The 20,558-nt window shown below is 41.8% G+C and overlaps 1 protein-coding gene across 2 annotated transcripts in view; it reads right to left on the bottom strand.

Moving 5' to 3' along the window:
* The window catches only part of sdk1a (sidekick cell adhesion molecule 1a), a 769,571-nt gene that overhangs the window by 500,059 nt on the left and 248,954 nt on the right, over nt 1–20,558 (bottom strand). Inside the window, exons 2-3 of one of the 2 annotated variants that reach the window (XM_073060649.1) lie at nt 11,333–11,492; nt 5,788–5,894 (exon numbers count right to left, since the gene is read on the bottom strand). In XM_073060649.1, the coding sequence (XP_072916750.1) occupies nt 5,788–5,894; nt 11,333–11,492 (267 nt within the window). The remainder of the gene's footprint in view (nt 1–5,787; nt 5,895–11,332; nt 11,493–20,558) is intronic. The other variant, XM_073060650.1, reaches the window with a different exon arrangement.

The raw sequence follows: 20,558 nt of genomic DNA, 5'->3' as shown, positions 1-20,558 counted from the left end.
TGCTTAGCATTTTTCATTAATTACCCATCAAAACTTTTCAGAATTAGTGGCCAAGCAATAATAAATTATAATATATGTTCTGGCACAATTTCAACGCAATGGATTGAGTCTGCTATTATTCAAAATGCCATCTGAGATTTGAAAAATACTTTATTTTTTCCACAATGTGATTATTTATAGGATAAGTTTTAATAAAAATGATTTTCTAAATAGAGAATACAGCTATGGCAAACCAATGAAAATGAGAACATCATATACTGTAGGTGGATTATGTTCTTAGTAAAGACCGCAACAGAAGAAATTAGAAGCTAGCATTCAATAGTAACCAGGCTCATTCAGGAAATAACCAGGCCAATATTGCTTTCTTTCTGTAACTAGAATTGATCATCTAACTTAAGCATGCAATGGCTGTAAGTAAACAAGTCATTCCTCACATTTGAAATTAACTTAAAGGAATCAGATCAGTTAACAAGATAAATTAGCAGCCTACAAGTCTGACTTGCAAAGCATGAAAAAAGACAGCCTGAACAGTTCAGTGCACAAAAGCAATGAAGTACATTACTGGATAGAACTAATAGCAACTTAGTGAGAGTGGTTTTCACTGTTTTGGAATGGAATAATATTGAGTAGAAACTGAAAAAAAAAAACAATTGAATTTCACCTCAATAGTTCATGGTTCTAAACCGATCATAAGTCACTGTTCCAAACTGCTTCATATATCTGTAATGACCTGGGTCAGTTCACATCCCATAACACGGAACAGCAAGCAGTATGATGAAAAGCTGACAGTCTGGAGGCAGGCTGAGGTCAGAAAATCCAACACAAGCAGCTAAATCACCAGGACTATCTCCAAAAGGGCCCAATTAAAACAGTCTAAATCAGGAATTATGAAGCTTGTGGAAACCCAGTAAATGAAGCTATATAGCGATGCAATCATTTCACTCTGCACCAAATCTACATCATCCGTACCATATGGCAAGGCAAAACATCACAGGAAAAGTTATTTTACTGCATCTCTTCCATTCCTCCTGCTGAATACAGAATGGAATAGTGCATGTCCAGGCAACAGTCGGTTGTGTGATCAATAACAACCACATCATCAAGAGGATGAAAAAGCGAAAGGCAATAGGGGTGAGTCATATTCTCCAAAACTAGAAAAGCAGTGAAGTGAAATATTTTCAGCAAGCTTCCTGGAAGAAATGTGAAAATACAGAGAAAATAATTCAAAGAGAAAGAGTTGACTGTATCATTTAATTTATATCACACTTTGAATTAAATGGACTCATATCTTCTTCAGACATGAAATGTAATGCATAGTGATAAAGGGTTATTTAATCTTACTGCAGAAGTGTTAAGTTGGGAAACATGCAAAATGGACTTAGCAGGGTGCAATCCAATTTGTTAGGCAAAAGTACATGAAAGAGAGAATTCTGATATGTCTATTTTTGCTTAGTGAAGAAAAATGAAGAGGACATACACAGAAAATAGATCAGTACAGGCCCTTCCACCCACAAGGTGGTGCTGATCTTTTAACCCACTCAAAGATCAATCTAACCCTTCCCCCTCAACACAGTCCTCCATTTTTCTTTTATCCATGTGCCACTCTACAAGTCCCTAACATGTCCCTTATGTATCTACCTTCAATCACCACTCGGGCAGAGCGTTCCACCTACTCACCACTCACTGTGTAAAGAAAACTACCTGTCATGCCCCTATACTTCCCTCCAATCATCTTAAAATAATGCCCTCCTCATATTAGCCTTCTCTGCCCTGGCAAAGTCTCTGCCTCTCATCATCTTGCACACCTCTATCAAGTTACCACTCGTCCTTCTTCTCTGCAAAGGGAAAAACCCTACCTCACTCAACCTATCCTCATAAGACATGCTCTCCAATTGAGGCATCATCCTGGTAAATCTCCTTTGCACTATCTCTATCTAAAACTTCTACATCCTTCCAATAATGAGGCGACCAGAACTGAACACAAAACTCCAAGTGTGATCCAACCAGAGTTACAATGAGTTGCAGCATTACCTCGCGGCTCGTGAACTCAATCCCCTGACAAATGAAGGGCAACACACCATACACCTTCTTAATCAGCCCAGTTCACTTGCACGGCAACTTTGAGGGATCTGTAGACATGACACAAAGGTCCCTCTGTTCCACCCACTGCTAAGAATCCTGTCATTAACGTTGCACTCTGCCATCACATTTGGCTTTCCAAAGTGTATCACATCACACTTTTCTGGAGTAAAAACCATCCACCACTTTTGGATCCCATCAATGTCCCCTTGTAATTTACAATAACCTTCTATACCACCAACCTTCGTGATTGCTAAGGAGCCAAAAGCTTCTTTTTTGCAACCCTATTTACCTGTGACGCCGTTGTCAAGGAATTATGATTCCGTATTCCCTGAACCCTCTATTCTACCACACTCCTCACTGCCATGCTGCCGACTGTGTGAGTGCTATAGTGATTTGCCCACCCAAAGGGCAAAACTTTACATATGCCTACATTAAATTCCATCTGCCATTTTTAATTCCATTTTTCCAGCCAGTCCAGACCCTGCTGCATGATTTGATAAGCCTTCCTCACTATCCACTATGCTCCCAAACTGGGTGTCATCCACAAATGTGGCCGCCATTGTAACACAGCGCTTAACGCAACGCTATTACAGCTCAGTGCATTCCGGAGTTTGGAATGCAATTCCGGCGCCATTCTCGACGGAGTGTTTGTACGTCTTCCCTGTGGAATGCATGAGTACTCCTCAGGTGCTCCAAGTTCTCCCCACACTCCAAAGGAGGACTGGGTAGGTTAACTGGTCATTGTAAATTGTCCTGTGATTGGGTTAGGGTTAATCAGGATTGTGGGGTTGTCGGGGCAGCGTGGCTCAAAGGGCTGGAAAAGCCTACTCAGCACTGGAGTGGCTGAATAAAATAAATAAAATTATTGATCTAGTTTACTCCAATATGGCCAAACAAAAACAACTGTTCAAAAAGAACATTGTGCTCAACTGTGTTGTGGTTGTCAGACCATCAAGAATGTAAGTTCACCGGTATGACAGCAGAGATTCCAGATTGGGTGAGGGGAATGAATCGCGAAGCTGGTCTGAAAGAAGAGTGGAGAAATGATTGGGATGGATATTTGGTCCACAATGAGTGAAAGTGAAGAGGGTGAAGGGTTGCCTAGCAGACTGAGACAAGAGGGGCTGGGCATATTTTAGGAGAGCAGGGGTAGGGAGGGAAAGCAAACACAGGCCCTGTCCCTACTTTTCCTGATGAAGAGTCAAACACTTACGGGACAAGATCGGGGAGTGAGAGGCAGATGATGAGGCCCAGAGACAGATCAGACTTGGGAGGTCAGAAGGACTGTCAAGTTGGGAGGGAAACGCAAATATTGGGACTTAGAAAGGAACCAGGGGGCTGAGGGAGAGCAGAGAAAGAGGGAGTGAGATAGAGAGTGAGCACACAAACAGAGGCCTTTGGGGCAGCTCTGTTAGTTCAGTGCATTTCATCATGAATGTTAACATTCTCTATGAGAACTCTGGGTTTCTTTTTCAGTAGTTAAGTGTGCCAAAGATTCAGTTACATACGGTATAAGGGAAAAATTTGCAGAAATTGAAAATCCAAAAGAAAAACATAAAATGCTGGTCAGGCAGAATTAGCAGGGTGATCTGAAAGTTGTAAACAAAACTGCCGGAGGAAATGAGCACTGTGGAGGGAAAGGAACTGTCAACATTTCAGGCCGAGATCCTCCATCAGGGCTGAAGGGCCATTTCTCTCCTGACTGATGCAGCCTCATCTGCTGAATGCTTCCAGCATGCTCTGTTTTTGTTCAATAACACATGATATGCCTCATTAAATTCATGCCGTAAGTTCAAAACTTAGTGGAAGAGAAAGACAGTAAAATTGTGCATATGATTATGGTAGATATTTTCATGAAAATACAATCATCAACATTTACACTATTCATATTTAAAGCATCACCTCATATAATAATTGTTTGCAGCTAGAATAATTTCAGTTTTAACACCTTGAAGAGTCAGTGATTTCTATTATACAATATTGACCTAGTGCAGAAAAAATGCTATTATAGAAAAATAGAAAGAAACCACATGCACTTTAACAGTTTCAACTGTTGGTGACCGTGATTCGAAGTTGTTCTATCCTATTCACGCCAACATCCATCAAGGGTACTTTTCAAGTAACGTTAGAAAGAAAACAAATGATCAGTTAACTAAGGGGAGGCGGACTGTTATTTGAATGTTCTGACTAACCGCTATAGGCAATGGAAGCACAAACTAATCTGTCTAAAGTAACTTCACCAAAATAACCATTTTTACTGAAGACTTCACTCCATTAATTGAGCTGTAAGGTATCAGAAAATATATCAATGAACAGTGTTTGGTAATATATAAATTAAATCATTACATTTTGTTTACTTTTCTTCATTTCCTCTGCTGCAAATGAATCAATAATTACTTGTATTGGCAGTGTCATAAATTAGGTGACACATTGTTACTAATTCAGTAGGTTTATTTATCGGTACTTTTCAATGATATCGCTCATCCCCTATCTATCATCTCCTCAAGACTACTCAATAAGCTCCCAGACCTAGGCTTGGGTCCTCAATTTCCTCACTTGGAGACTGGCAACAACATCTCCTCCGCTATCACCATCAGCACAGGTGCACCACAAGGGGACAAAAGCTAATCCCCTGCTCCACTTGCTTTATAACTTATGACTGTGAGACTAAGCACAGCTCCAAATATATATTTACATTTGCTGACGGCACCACTGTTGCTGGCCAAATTAAAGATGGAGATGAATCGGCATCTAGGAGGGAGACTGAAAATCTCATTGTGCCACAACAACAACCTCTCACTCAATGTCAACAAAACCCAAAAGAACTGATTATTGATTACAGGAGGAAGAAACTGGAGGCCTACAAGTCAATACTCATTAAGGGATCAGAGGTGGAGAGGGTCAGTAACCTTCAATAGCGTGGTGTTATCATTTCAGAGGATCTGTCCTGGGATCGACATGCAAGTGCAAACAAGGCAGGGCAGGTCTCTACTTTCTCAAAAGTCATCTACAACTGTAATAAAATTCCAGTCAAGATGCACACTGGAGCACATCCTGACTGAATGCATCGCAGCCTGTTATGAAAGCCCCAGTAACCAATGGAAAAGCTGACAAATTGTGGAGGATATGTGCCCAATCCATCACAGGAACAGTCCTCCACACCACTGAGCACATCTACAAGGAGTGCGGCCACATGAAAGCAGCATCCATCATCGAGGAACCCCACCATCCAGGCCATGTTCTCTTCTCACTGCTGCTATCAGGAAAGTACAGGAGCTTCAGGTCAAACACCATCAGGTTCAGTAACAGCTATTACTCTTCAACCAGCAGGCTCCTGAACTGGTGGGTGATAAATCTGTCACCTCAGCAACCTATGGACTCACTGTCAAGGACTCGACAACTCATGTGGTCAGAATAACCTATTCACTTATTTAATAATTATTAATATTATTTCTGTATTGACACAGTTTGTCATCTTTTGCACATTGGTTGTTTGTCCATCTTTGTTAGTGTGATTAATTCAACTGTATTTCATTGATCTACTGTGAGTAACTGCAATATAATGGTTCTCAGGGTAGTATACGGTGACATATATACATACTTTGATAATAAATTTACTTTGAACTTTAAAGACTAAAGAACCTTAAAGACTTCAGGCACATAGAAAAGGAAAAGCATATTGATGAAAATGTGACATCCACTTACATGCTACATGTACTTCTGTCTTCCTCTGCATAAGTGCTCCCCGCCTGTTCCGGACGACACACCGGTAAAACCCAGTGTCCGATCGTTGGAGTGATGGGATTACATACCTTGGACAGAAAGGAATGTTTAGTTCAGTGTTCAGCATAAACCCAGACAGAAAGCAATAGCCAATGATCAACATCCATTTCAGTGATCAAGGTATAACTCATACAGTTTATCAATTAGCAAAGAAAAGTCATTTTACACAGGTAAGGAGAGAAACGAGGTCCTGTGAAAGGCAGAAAGCTGAAAAAAACATGACCTCCAGTATAATAATCTAAGAATTACTTCCTGTGCCACAAATTACTCCGTTCAGAAACAAGAAATGCATGAGTGGCTGAAGAGTTGGTACAGTGGACAGAGCTTCCGATATGCGGATAAATGGAATCTATTTTGCGGAAGGGCTCTTCTAAACGACGAGGGTAGGTCGCACCTGAACAGGAAGGGTAGCAAAATACCATCAGAGACATTTTGCCAGACTGACTTGTAGTGGCCTAAACCGGTGATGCAGTAATGTGGGACCCAAGAGCAGTGTAGCAGGAGGGGGGAAAGGGAAGCATACGTCATTAATGGAGCAGCAAGTCTCGGGGGTAGAGCAGCTAGAGCAGGGGTCACCAACCATTTTTTGCACCGCGGACCGGTTTAATATTGAGAATATTCTTGTGGACCGGCCAATGCGGGGGGTGGGGGGGGTGTTAATCACGACCAGTATACAGGTGATCAGTCAACTATAAGTCACTTATAAGTGGCTAATACTCTCAATTTCATTTCTAAAAGGGTTTATCTAATGAATTTAATATTAAACACACAGCGCACATTTTCCTCGCATGAATATAGTGATAATTATAACTTACAAGTCAATAGCATCATAACATTTTAAGTGACATTTGGATATTAAACACACTGCGCATATTTTCCTCGCATGGACATATAAAATCATTGCAACACACCAGTGAGAGGACAAGGTAAGGGCTGGAGGTCCCTGTGCCGGGGCTGTGGGGGTCGCAGTCCAGAGAGCGTGACCAGCCGAGCGAGGAGTGCAACAGGGCGCGCGCCTGCCCCCCTTGTAGGTAGGTAGGATCTATCGGCCGACAAAAGTTTGGCTCGGGGGGTGACTTTCAGTAGATCGCAGCAAGGTAGCTGCTCTGCTACTTAAGAAACTCTGAGCCCAAATTAGGTTGTCTGCAAATATTTTAGCACCAGGTTCCCCATTAACATTGGGTGTGCCAAACAGGTTTAGAGGCGTTGCCCATCTGTCCGCGCTCCAGGCCTGTAGCAATGGCACTTCTCGCCGGCCGCGCAAGGCAGCCAGTTACCTGAGGCCAACCAGTGATCCCTGGCGCGAGGGTATCACTGCGTTTAGGTGGCTGATGACCTCGCGTGGGTAATGAATTCGTGTGCGTAATGACCTCGTGTGCGTTCAACAGTGGGCGTGACAGGGAATGAGGAAAGGTGCAGCTGACTCATATCGTTTCATATCGCCAAATCATATCATTTCCTCGCGGCCCAGTAGCACATGCTTTGCGGCCCCTTACCGGTCCACGGCCCAGTGGTTGGGAACCACTGAGCTAGAGAGATGTGCTAAACATAAGACGGCTGGTAAGCTTAACTGATTTACTTTAATGCAAGGTAACTTGGAGGTAAGGCAGACCAGCTGAGAGAAGCATTCAGACTGGTCCACGGATGGGAAAGGAAAGGAAGGACAGGCACCAAACACAGGAAAATGGGATTATGTAAAATGGGTGAATGGACTAAAGGGCCTTTCTCGGTGTCAATGGCTCAACCCTTTGTTTCAAAAGCCGGTCCAGTTTAGGCATCAAACAGCCTTAGGCCTATTAAAACAGCAGGAAACTTATGACCATTGATGACTCATAAGATTCACAAGTTGGATTTTAATATGTTGACTGAATCCTTTTATCAGATACAAATGTGAGTTGGTCAGCACGTCTTCAAACATTTTAAAATCCACTTTGAACGAAACTTGAGGTGGCATAAATTCACTGCTTCTCAAGACCTTTTTAAAACAGCTATTAGAATTTACACAAGTCAGCAAAGAACCAAGATCTTCAAACAGAAAAAAAATTTACAAATGCCGGAAATCCAAAACAACATGCAGAGAATGCTGGAGGATCTCAGCAGTTCCTGAAGGACCCTTCTTCAGATAGCTGCTATGGCCTCGAGAGCTCACAAACTGTTTCAGTATAACAAAAGAAAATGCTGGTGATAGAGCAAAAGAATATTCAATGCAGCTTTGGAATCTATGCCATTGGGGGAAAAGAAACTGAGGAAATAACGTGGTCACAGCACAAATTCAGTGGGATGCTGCCTAAGGGAAAATATATAGACTTGAAAATTGGCAGCTCTTTTATTAGAACAAAGGCAAATACTGAGATAGAGGTACTTAAACTGCTAAAAGGCTTGTTGAGGTTAGAAAGAAGTAGATTATTCCAGTGGTGTAGTGGATTAGAAGCCACAAGCATAGATATTATCCCCGGCAACAAAAGGGTTGACCATTAGTCCCTAATAGAAGCACTCCCAGCTGCCAAGCAGTTGCATTTCTTGCTAATCATGGATACAAATCAGATGGCAGCACAGTGGCAGGATTAAAAGTCACCCTTCGCTGATTAATACAGGAAGATCAGTCTGCTACTTGCTTCATCCCATAACAGTTTGCTTCCAGTTCATGAATTACAAATAAGCAAAAAAAAACAAAGGTTTCAGGTATGGCAAACCATATTTTATGCAGAGGAATATGGAATGCAGATTATATCCATCAGCTGTTGAAAGATTGTTTTCAACCAGTGCCATTGAGATACTTTCTTCTGGAGTTTCAAGTGAGCTCTCCTATTCATAGAAGATTCACCAAGCCATATATAACCCGTAGCACCAGAAGTCCCAACATACTCGACCACTGCTATAATAAGATAAGGAATGCCTACTGTTCCAGGCCCAGACGACACCTCAGTAAATCAAATCACTTGGCCGTCTTTTTCCAACCTGCATACAGGCAGCAGCTAAAGAACAACGGTTTACAGATTAGGACGATGAAGAAGTGGCCACGGGAGACACAGGAGCAGCTACGGGATTGTTTCAAGTCAGTGGACTGGGCCGTGTTCAAAGACTCAAGTGTGGATCTGAATGAATGCACCATGGTTGCAACGGACTTTACTAAAACAGTTGTAAACGAGTGTGCCCCCACAAAATCATTCAGAGTCCTCCCCAGTTGGAAGCCCTGGATGAACCATGAGATCTGCAATCTGCTGAGGGCCAGAGCAGAGACATTCAAGTCTGGTGACCAAGAAAGTTACAAGGGGTCCAGGTATGATCTCCAGAAAGCCATCTCACTAGCAAAGCGGCAATTCCAAACTCAACTTTACTCAACAAAGGATGCTCGACAGTTGCAGCAAGACTTGAATACTATCACCTCTTAAGAAGTTAAATCAAGCAACGGAGGTGACAGGGCTTCATTTCCAGATGAGCTCAAAGTCTTCTATGCTCACGTTGACTGTCAAAACATGGAGGAACCAGCACAAACTCCCACGTCCCCGACAGTCCTATGATTTCAGCCTCTGAAGCTGACATGTGAGCAATCTTCAGGGGGTCAAGCCCATGAGAAGCATCCGGCTGAGATGGAGTACATGGCCAAGTATTAAAGACTTGTGCTGATCAACTAGCTGAAGCGTTCATTGAGATCTTTAAAAATTTGCTTTGGCAATGTGTTCGACCCACCTGCTTCAAGCAGGCTTCAATTATGCTAGCGCCCATGAACAGCCTAGTGACTTGCCTCAGTAACTATTGCCCAGTAGCACAACCACAGTGATGAAACCTATCATCTCCAGCCTGAGCAGCAACTTAGATCCACTCCAATTTGCCTACAGGAGCAACAGGTCCACAGCAAATGCCATTTCATTGGCTCGAGGCTGAACCCTAGAACACCTGGACAGCAAAGATGCACACATCAGGCTGCTCTGTATCGACTGCAACTCAGCATTCAATGCCATCATCCCCTCAAACCTTATCAAGAAGCTCCAAGTCCTTGGTCTCTGTACCTCCTTGTGCAACTGGATCCTCGATTTCCTCACTTGCAGAGCCCAGTCAGTTCAGATTGGCAAAAACATCTCCTCCACAATCTCCATCAGCACAGGAGCACCACAGCGATGTGTGCTTAGCCCCCTGCTCTACTCGCTTTACACTTATGACTGTGGCTAGGCACAACTCCAGTGCCATTTTCAAGATTGCTGATGGCACCACTATTGCAGGCCGAATTAAAGGTGGTGATGAATCAGCACATAGGAAGTGGATTGAAAATCTGACTGAGTGGCGTCATAACATCAGCCTCTTACTTGATGTCAGCAAGACCAAGGAGCTGATTATCAGCTTCAAGAGAAGGAAACCAAAAGTCCATGAGCATCAGAGGATCAGAGATGGAGAGGGTCGGCAACTTGAAATTCTGGGGTGTTATTGTTTCGCCCAGCACATAGATGCAATTACGAAAACACTACGGCAGTGCCTCCACTTCCTTAGGAGTTTGCTGAGATTCAGCATGACATCTGAAACTTTGACAAACTTCTATAGATGTGTGATGGAAAGAATCCTGATTGACTGCATCACAGCCAGGTACGGTGACGCCAATGCCCTTGAATGGAAAGTTCTACAAAAAGTCATGGATAAGGTCCAGTCACGGGTAAAGCCCTCCCCACAATTGAGCCTCAGGACTCACACTACCAGGTTCAAAACAGTTATTACCCCTCAACAATCAGGCTCTTGCACCAAAGGGGATAACGCGACTCAGCTTTACTTGCCTCATCATTGAAATGTTCCCGCAACCTACTCACTTTGAACAACTCTTCATCTCATGTTTTCTACATTTATAGTTTAATTATATATTTATTATTACTATTTCTTCTTTTGTCTTTGCACAACTTGTCTTCTGCACTCTGACTGAATGCCCTCGTTGAGCGGTCTTTCACTAATTTGTTTATGGTTATTATTGAATAGATTTATTGACTATGCCCACAAGAAAATGGCCTCAGGGTTGTACATTGTGACATATACGTACTTTGATGATGAACTTACTTTGAACTTTGAAGGCAACCTCCTCAGGCTGACACCAACATATTACACCTGAACCAGGAAGGATACTCCTGAACGTCACTAGTGATTGATCAGCCTGGTTTGAGAAGGAGGCTCGGGTTCTTTCAGTTTTGTTTGCAACTAGTAACTACAAGACAAAGCTCTAACAGACAGGGTGTTTCTGGATGGGCAAGCACAGGGTGCTTGTGGAGGAGCAAGCAACAGGAGTGAAAATGATCATGCGGACTCCCAAGCTGAAATAACCTTTTTGTGCTGAGGCACATCTTCAGAATTGCTTGTAATCAATGCCCAGCCAATCATAAAGCTAGCCTACAAACAAACAAGTTTAAACAAAATTATGAGATAACATTTAAATATTCACATAATCAATGTATTTTTGTTAGTTATGGCACAGTTTTGGGCTTTCTCTTACCTGTATTCCCTTGAAAACTCCGTGATCGCTGTACCATTTCGGAACCACTTAAACTCAAGTGGCCAACTTCCTTCCGCTAGGCAAGTTAAGACCAGACGATTTCCCTCAAGATGAACTTGTGGCGGCCCTGGCTCCGTCTTAAAATAAGGCGGAACATCTTCTGAAAGTGAAAATGGGCACATTATGAAGCTGCGCTATTACAGAAAACAAGACAGTCAAAACAATACAAGTAAGTTACAGCCAGCAAAGTTTAACAGCTCCAGCAGGACTCACCAATGGATTTAATAACATTCTTAATAAGATAATAAAAGCTTCAGCCAGGTTTGAAGTTTCCAAAACCAATATTATCTCATTAATGTGTTATATACCTTGTGGTTATAAAGAATGATGCATGCTTTGTTTTCTTTTTGCAGCAGTTGCTCGGAAGTGTGACTACTGCACACTCATTTGCTACCATAATCTCATAGCCTTAGTCAATGTAAGTCCCGGGTTGTGTGAATTATTTTGATAGAGCTGTTCTTTTTTTGCCATTCTCTCTGCAGACCCCACTCAAAGACATTCCAGTCCTTGCTTCAACCTTCACAAATTAGGCATCCGTTGGTCTCGTGACACCATGGATTTGCGCCTTGGAAGGTTTCCAGGGCACAGGCCTGGGCAGGGTTGTATGGGAGACCGGCAGTTGCCAATGCCGCAGGCCTTCCCCTCTCGACGCCACTGAGGTTGTCCAAGGGAAGGGCACTAGGACCCAAGCAGCTTGGCACCGGTGTTGTCACACAGCAACGTGTTGTTAAGTGCCTTGCTCAAGGACACAAACACGCTGCCTCAGCTGAGAGAAAACAGCAATGGTCCCTTAGACACCTTCATAGCCTTACGTCCCATGCCACAAAGTTCAGGAACAATTATCCTTCAACCATCAAACCAGCATGGATAATTTCACCCACCACAATACTGAACTGATCACTGAACACAACCACTTTTACTTTCAAGGGCTCCACAACTCATAGTCTCAGCATTATTTATTTATTATTTATGTGGTTTTTTTTGTATTTGCGCAGTTTTTCTTTTGCACATTGGTTACTTGTCAGTCCTTGTGTAGAGCTCTTCATTGATTCCATTGTACTTCTTTGATGCACTGAGAACACTTGCAAGAAAGTGAATCCCTGGATAGTATGTGGTAACTTCTACATACTTTGAAAAAAAAAATTACTTTGATCTTTGAGTTTTCATACGAGAGGAAGTAAACACAAAAGCATGATGTGCGAAGTGCACTGACAGAGGATAAGACATGTACATCAGCAATAAAATGCTTAGAAACTGGGCCAGGTCATGATAGATGCAATATGTTCTTTGGCCTCACCCCACACCCCAACCCCTGCATTGACTGCAGCCATACTAACATTTTTGTGGGCAATCTGATGAAATTAAGCTTTATGCCTCGCTCTGATGGCTACCCCACGATGGGCACTTACCCTCTGAAAGCGGCACTTGAGGCCAAGCTCTGAAGCAAACCCTGGGTCAAGCTTTTAACAGCCTGTGTTGTTTAATGGGATTTTTAAATACTTCAAATTGACAAGAGATATTTGAAAACAACTTTAACATATTTAAAGAACATCGATATTTAAGAAGTTTACTCAAAATATTTAATTAATCAGAAGCATTAGGAGGCAATTAAAATAAATATAACATTTCTGCAGTTACCTTTCAATCCACATGACCCCATTCAAATGAACAGATGCCAGCATTAAGTCCAGGAGCCAGATATGAAGTGTAACTGGCTCTTGAACTCAGCATGCCCGAGTTCTGTCCTTGAAACGGTGCTGATGTGAACCAGGGAGGGTCAGGTCACATTACGATGTCTAAGTAAGTACATTAGTCAAAAATGTACGGACCTGCATCCTGCAGCAAGCCATGGGTAGTACGTTGTACTATCAGTTATCAGCATGAACTAGTCCATCAACTCTAATCAAGAAAGTTGTGCGTCTTGTATAATTACGTCAGGGCATCAAACTGCCTTCAAGATTCCAGCCATGATCTGAATATCAGAAGCTAAATGCAATGTCCTTACACAATTGTATATACTCACCTATTGTTGAAGAACCCTACTTTTACAGAATATGGAGGTGCACCTTAATATTTCTAATGTTCATGTTTTCACAAACTGAGGTAGAGGTACTTGAATCTTGCTGCATATCCATTGCCCTTCTCTCTTCAGAAAACAACCTCAAAAGTTGCTTCTTTGACCTCACTCATCACAATCTATCAACATTTCTGAGCATATCTATGAAGCTACTTCGGCGTGTTTCTATCTCAAGGCACAATACAAAGCTGTCTTACAAACAAATGCAACACAAATCTACTCTCAGCAAACATCCACAAATTGGAAAAAGTAGTAAATGGACAAATTTTATGTTCGAGTAAACCAGAAACTGAGCTTCAGCTTTAAAATTTGTCCTAATGGTGCACATCAGAGATCTGTGAATTATATAAAAGCAGCTTGGTTATCAGTTTATGCTTCACCATTTTAAATATAAAGGATGGTTTCCTGCAATTAAACATTGGCTTAAAGAAAATGAATCATGTATCAAATTTGGTACACATGTAATGAATTATTTTTTAATTACTAGGTGACAAAGCTATATTCACAGATCTGCCATGACATCCACTAATTGTTTCTGACAGGATCCCAGGAGCTACTGTATGAAAGGAAGTAATTAATCGTGCTCACTGAAAATCTACTTTTCAAATTCTGGCAACAGACTACAGTATACAGATGCAGGCTGTAGCAACATAGATGTTTTTCCACATGTCTATTCTACAAATAGATTCAGCAAAGTTCAAAGTTCACATCTGGCTGAATTTCCAATCTCATTCACAACGAGCTATAAAATCCAGCAATGCAGATGGAAAGTACCTTTCCACACAGCTCTACCGAAGAGCATCAGAATACAACGGAAAGTAAGAAAACACTCAACGGATCTGTCTGCCGACCACTATGTGCATCATTTCATCCAAGTTAAGAGAGTGTTACTGAGACCAGGAGGCTGTTACAAGACTGCTGAAGGTTCCTCATTTAGAATAAGGTGGGCTCTGGATCTCAGAATCTACCTCGACATGGTCTTGCACCTCATTGTCTACCTTCTCTGTTACTCTAACACTTAATTCTGCACTCTATTATTGTTTCACTTCGTACTACCTTAATACTCTTTTGTAATGAACTGATCGATATGAAGGGTATGCAAGAGAAGTTGAACCTGAGAACATAAGACAATAATAAACCATCTTACCAAATTGTTGCACTTCATTCACCTCCAACTATCTATGCCTTTAATTGGACAAAAATCTCTGTAAATTTTCTCTGGTACTTTAACTTCTCGAGAAATATCATAACCACTCTAATCCCCATTTGTACACCGAATCGAGTGGAGTTTATTGCCACATGCGTAAGTCTGATCAGGTACAGGCACAATTAAAAGCTTGCTTGCAGCAGTATCACAGGCATATTGATACAACAAAACATGCAACATAAATTATACAGTACAGAGACAGATTGTGTAAAACAAGACATTAATGCAAAAAAAACAATTCGATGATACAGCGAGGTGTTCGATCGTGTTCTGTTGCTGAGATAGGATTAAGGTTGTGCAACTCAGTTTAAAACTTGGTAGATGTAGGAGACAAGATGTTTTTTAAAACTGGTGGGTTGGAACTTCAGGCTTCTACACCCTCTGCCTGATAGAGCACCAAGATGAGAGTATGGTGGAGATCCTTAATGATAGGATGATAATGATAGTCCTGACGAAGGGTCTCGGCCCGAATCGTCAACTGTGCTTCTCCCTATAGATGCTGCCCGGCCTGCTGCGTTCCACCAGCATTTTGTGTGTATTGCTTGAATTTCCAGCATCTGCAGATTTCCTCGTGTTTGCGCTGAATGATAGATCATCACTTTCTAGAGGCAATGCCTCAAACAGATGCTTTTAATTGCAAGGAGACGTGTGTCTACAATGGATCAGGCTGTGTCCACTACTCTTTGCAACCTGTTGCGTTCCTGTGCATTGGAATTGCCATACAAGCCTGTGTTCAACAGTACTTTCTACAGAATCCTTAAATTTCACAAGAAATCCTTCAGGACCATTTAAAAACACAAAATGTAAACACAGCATTTATCTTGTAGACATGTGACAAGAAAACTTCATTTAGATAATGATGGGTCAGAGAAAGATCACTTTGACTCTTCAGTACATAGTTCCTTCAAGAACAGCCATCTTCAGAATCACAGTGTTGAAGTATCAAATTTAATCAATGGGGGTTTTCAAACAGGCCTTACAATCAACTCAGGATTACAAATTCCTTTTCAGACATTATTGGTGTGGATTACTGCTTTTGTTTAATTGAGGTACAATGTTCAAGATTCAAAGTTCAAAGTAATATAACTTTATCATCAACATACATAATGTATATGTCACCATATACAACCCTAAGGTTCATTTTCTTGTGGGAATTCACAGCAATTTCAAAGAAACTATAAAATGAATGAAAATCCGCACACAACAAAATGGACACACACCCAATGTGCAAAAGAGAACAAACTATGCAAATACAAAAAGAAACAATAAGACAAACAAATAAACAGATAAGCAAGAAACAAATACTGAAAACCTGAAATGAAGAGTGCTTGAAAGTGAATCTATAGGTTATGGGAACAGCTTAGTGCTGGGGTAAACCTGGTGGTGTGGGTCCTGAGGCCCCTGTACCTCCTTCCTGATGCAGCAGCAAGAAGAGAGCAAGGCCTGGATGGTGAGGGTCCTTGATGATGGATGCTGCTTTCCTGCAACAGCACTCCTGGGCTGGCGGGACTGAATCCGCTACCTTTTGTAGGATTTTCCATTCAAGGGCATTGGCGTTTCCATACCAGACTGTGATGCAACCAGTCAATATATTCTCCGCCATGCATCTACAGAAGTGGGTCAACGTTTTCCATGACACGTCACATCTTCAAAAACTTCTAAGAAAATTTAAGTGCTGCTGTGCTTTCTTTGTAATTATATATGCTGGATCCAGGACACATCATCTGAAATGATAATGCCAAAGAACTTAAAGTTGCTGACCCTCTCCACCTCTGATCCCCCTGGAGAGGCCAGCTCACTGTCCTTTGATTTCCTCCTCCTGAAGCCAGTAAGCAGCTCTTTGGCTTTAGTGACATTGAGTAAGAGGTTATTGTTGTGCCTCTATTCAGCCAGATTTTCTATCTTCCTCCTATATGATGATTTGTCACCTCCTTTAATTCAGCCAGCAATAAGAATGTTGGCAGCAAACTTAAATACAGCATTGGAGCTGTGCGTCACCTCACAGTCATGGATATGAAGTGAGTAGAGCAGGGGACTAAGCACATGGCCTTGTGGTGCAGCTATGCTGATGTAAGTCATCATGGAGGAGGATGTTGTCGCCAATCCAAACTGACTGGGGTCTGCAAATGAAGAAATCAAAGATCCAATTGCGCAAGGAGGTACTGAGGCCAAAGCCAAAGAGCTTATTGATTAGTTCTAAGGGAATGATAGTATTGAATGCAGAGCTCTGGTCAATGAAGAGCATCCTGATGCATGCATCTTAACTGTTCAGATGTTCCAGGGTTGAGCGAAAAGCAAATTAAATGGCATCTGCTGAAGGCCTATGTGACGGTAGGCTAATTGGAGCAGATCTAAGTCACTCCTTGGACAGGAGCTGATATGTTTCATCACCAACCTCTCAAAGCGCTTCATCGCAGTGGACATAAGTGCTACTGGATGACAGTCATTGAGGTAGATTACCACATTCTTCTTGGGCACCCGTATCATTGAAGCCTGTTTGAAGCAGGTGGGTACGTCAGACCACCAAAGCGAGAGGTTAATGACATCCGTGAACACTTCAACCAGTTGATCACCTTGTGTCTTCAGCAGTCAGCCAGGTACCCATCTGGGCCAGATGCTTTTCATGGGTTCACCCTCCTGAAGGATGCCCTCACATCATCCTCAGAGACTGAAATCACAGGATCATCAGGGGCTGTGGGAGTTCATCAAGATGCCTTCATGTCTTGCCAGTGAAAATGAGCATAAAAGCTATTGAGCTCAGCTGGGAGCAAAACCTTGATGTTACCCATGTCGCTTGGTTTTACTTTGTAGGAGGTGACAGTATTCAAACCCTGCCACAGCTGTCGAGCATCCTTCAGTGATTCCAGTTTCCAGCGAGATGATCTTGCACACTATTTTCAGAGGGTTTGATCTTTCAGAGTATAAACATTGCAAAGATTAAAGTGCTATTACTAAACTTCACATTGGCTTGTTGAATTAAAAATAATTGTGCTGAACACAACTGCTAACTCAAATGTTAGCACATTCATTAGTACAGAGATCTGCAACTCAAACAGAGTCAATCATAATCCCCACAATGAGAAAAATATGGGCTAAATTTAATTCCATACTTCAGGTCCTGGCACTTAAATCAGAGCAATTAAATCTTTGGCAATCATTCTATTCTCTTTAGAACTATGATTACAGAGAACATTTTCGAAGAGTATTTTTAACATGTACATTATTACTGTGTAAGATCTGAACTCTGGGACAAGGTCAGAACCAGCATGGCAGTTTTCCTAAGTTTCAAATCTAGAAACGAGTGCTCTTCAATTGATGAAGACGTGTTGCTGGAATGGCAAAGTGCAGCATTGGCCAGTCGGAAGGGTTAAAGTTAATTTATGAGCCGATTTCATAACTTGCTCCTTCAGATTAATAATAATCAGTCCACAGTTACAGGCAAATCAATTTTGATATAAAGAGTGTCAGGAGCAGTGTACAAATTAAACCAAATGTTAAAGTAAACTGACACTGAAATTTATTAAGCTATCATAATTTTAGCATCAATCAGATTACAGCTCAGTAACAGATGGATTAGAAACACCAAAGTAGGTGGTGCAATCAGCTAGAGCCGGCCCTTCTTAAAAAGTCAACAGACAGCAGCATTGCTTTAGTTGCTGACCTTCATCTTAAATGCAATTATAAAGCTCAGCTTCTATCGTACATTAAAATTACATAAACACACTGAAAGATAAACCACAGAGGACTTACTTGCTCTACTCTATGAAAGAATTACCGATAACTCCAACAATCACCAGAACAAAAAAAACTAAAAGATACAGGCAAAAAGGCACTTAGAGAATAATACTAGAATTCCTCAGAGGGCATATGAATTTATGAAAAGGAAATCACATCTGTCAAGCGTGTTTAGAGGTTCTTGTGTTTGTAACAAATTGAACAGAAAATGGCAAAACAGGGGGTGTGGTGTATTTGAACTTCGATGAGGACTTCAACATAATGCCATACCGGAGATTATTTAATGAAATTAAAGCCCATGTGATTGGGACAATATATTAGCATAGATTGAAAACTGGTGAAGAGCAAGAACTCTAGAGTAGGAAGGGACAGGTCGTTTCCGGCTTGAGAAGTAAAAACTGCTGGAATTCTCAGAAACAGAATCAGGCATACTGCAACTCTATTTGTCATCAGATTTGTTGTTTTGTGGAAAAGATATAAAATTAAAATGTTACAAAATAAATAAATAGCGATACAGAAGGAGGAATAACAAGGTAGTATTACTGAATTCATGGACTGTTCAGACTTTGATGGTAGAGGGGAACAAGGTGTTTCTGAATCGCTGAGAACCGATCTTCAGGTTCTTGTACTGTCCGCCCCCCTCCCCCATGACAGTAACGAAAAGAGCAGATCTCTCCAGATGGTGAAAGCCAGTCTTAGTGGATGCCACCTTCCTGAAACACCGCTTCTTGAAGATGTTCTTGTTTGTGGGAAGGTTTCTGCCTGTAATGGAGCCAACTGAGGAAATTAGATCCTTAGCATTGGAGCCTCCAGACCAGACAATGATGCAAACAGTCAGAATGGCCTCCAACATACACCTATGGAGATTCACAAGAGCCTTTGGTGACATACCAAACCTTCTCAAACTCATAATGAAGTAAAGCCACTGCTGGGCCTTCTTCATGATTGGACCCAGCATAGATTTTCCAAGATGTTGACAGCCAGGAACTGGAATTTGCTCATCCTTTCCACCTTGCTGACCCCTCAACGAGCACTGGTGGCTGTTCTGCCAACTTCCCCTTCCTCAAGCCCACAATCAAATCCTTGGGTCTTGCTGAGAATATATGGGAAGTTATTGTTGAAGTGCCACTCAACCAGCTGACCTATCTCACTCCTGAATTGCCATCTGACATTTTACCAACAACAGTGGTGTCATCAACAAGTTTAGAGACAGTTATACCCAGAATGAAGCCTTGTGGGCCAGAACATTCAAAGTACCTCAGAGATTTCTGAACCTGTAATTCAGGAATTGGCACCTTTTTAGTATCACTGAAACTCCTTATGAACTGAACTGATTCTAATCATCTCACATCTTACTTCTTGTTTTGGTCCTTCCAATCAATCTGATCCCATGTGTTTGGATTCCATTGTTTCTAACATAGTTTAGATGATGTGATCTATTGAATGAAGTATAGGCATCATTGCAGGCACATAGTGAAGTCTTCAGACATAGAAATCTTACTCGTTAGCCACTTAATTTGGTAAACCTGCTTAATAGTGCAAATATTAAATCAGGCCAATCATGTGGCAGATACTGACACATAAAAACATGCAGACATGGTTAAGAGTAACACACACAAAATGCTGGTGGAACTCAGCAGGCCAGGCAGCATCTATAGGAAGAAGTACGGTCGACGTTTCGGGCCGAGACCCTTCGTCAGGACTAACTGAAAGAAAAGATAGAGATTTGAAATCTTACTATCTTTTCTTTCAGTTAGTCCTGACGAAGGGTCTCGGCCCGAAACGTCGACCGTACTTCTTCCTATAGATGCTGCCTGGCCTGCTGAGTTCCACCAGCATTTTGTGTGTGTTGCTTAAATTTCCAGCATCTGCAGATTTCCTCGTGACATGGTTAAGAAGTTCAGTTGTTGTACCAGAATTGGGAAGAATTTGGTCTAAGTGACTTTGAATGTGGAATGATAGCTGTTGCCAGACAGGGTGGTTTAGCATCTCAGAAACTGGTGCTTTCTTGGGATTTTCACACACAACAGTCTTCATAGTTTACAGAGACTGGTGCAAAAAAAGGAAAAACATCCAGTGAGTGACAGTTGTGGGCAAAAATGCCTTGTTAATAAGAGAAATCAGAAGAGAATGGCCAGACCGCTTCA

Source organism: Hemitrygon akajei, chromosome 11 (genome assembly GCF_048418815.1).
Source record: "Hemitrygon akajei chromosome 11, sHemAka1.3, whole genome shotgun sequence".
Lineage (NCBI taxonomy): Eukaryota > Metazoa > Chordata > Chondrichthyes > Myliobatiformes > Dasyatidae > Hemitrygon > Hemitrygon akajei.
This window is presented reverse-complemented; position numbering and strand designations above follow the sequence as displayed.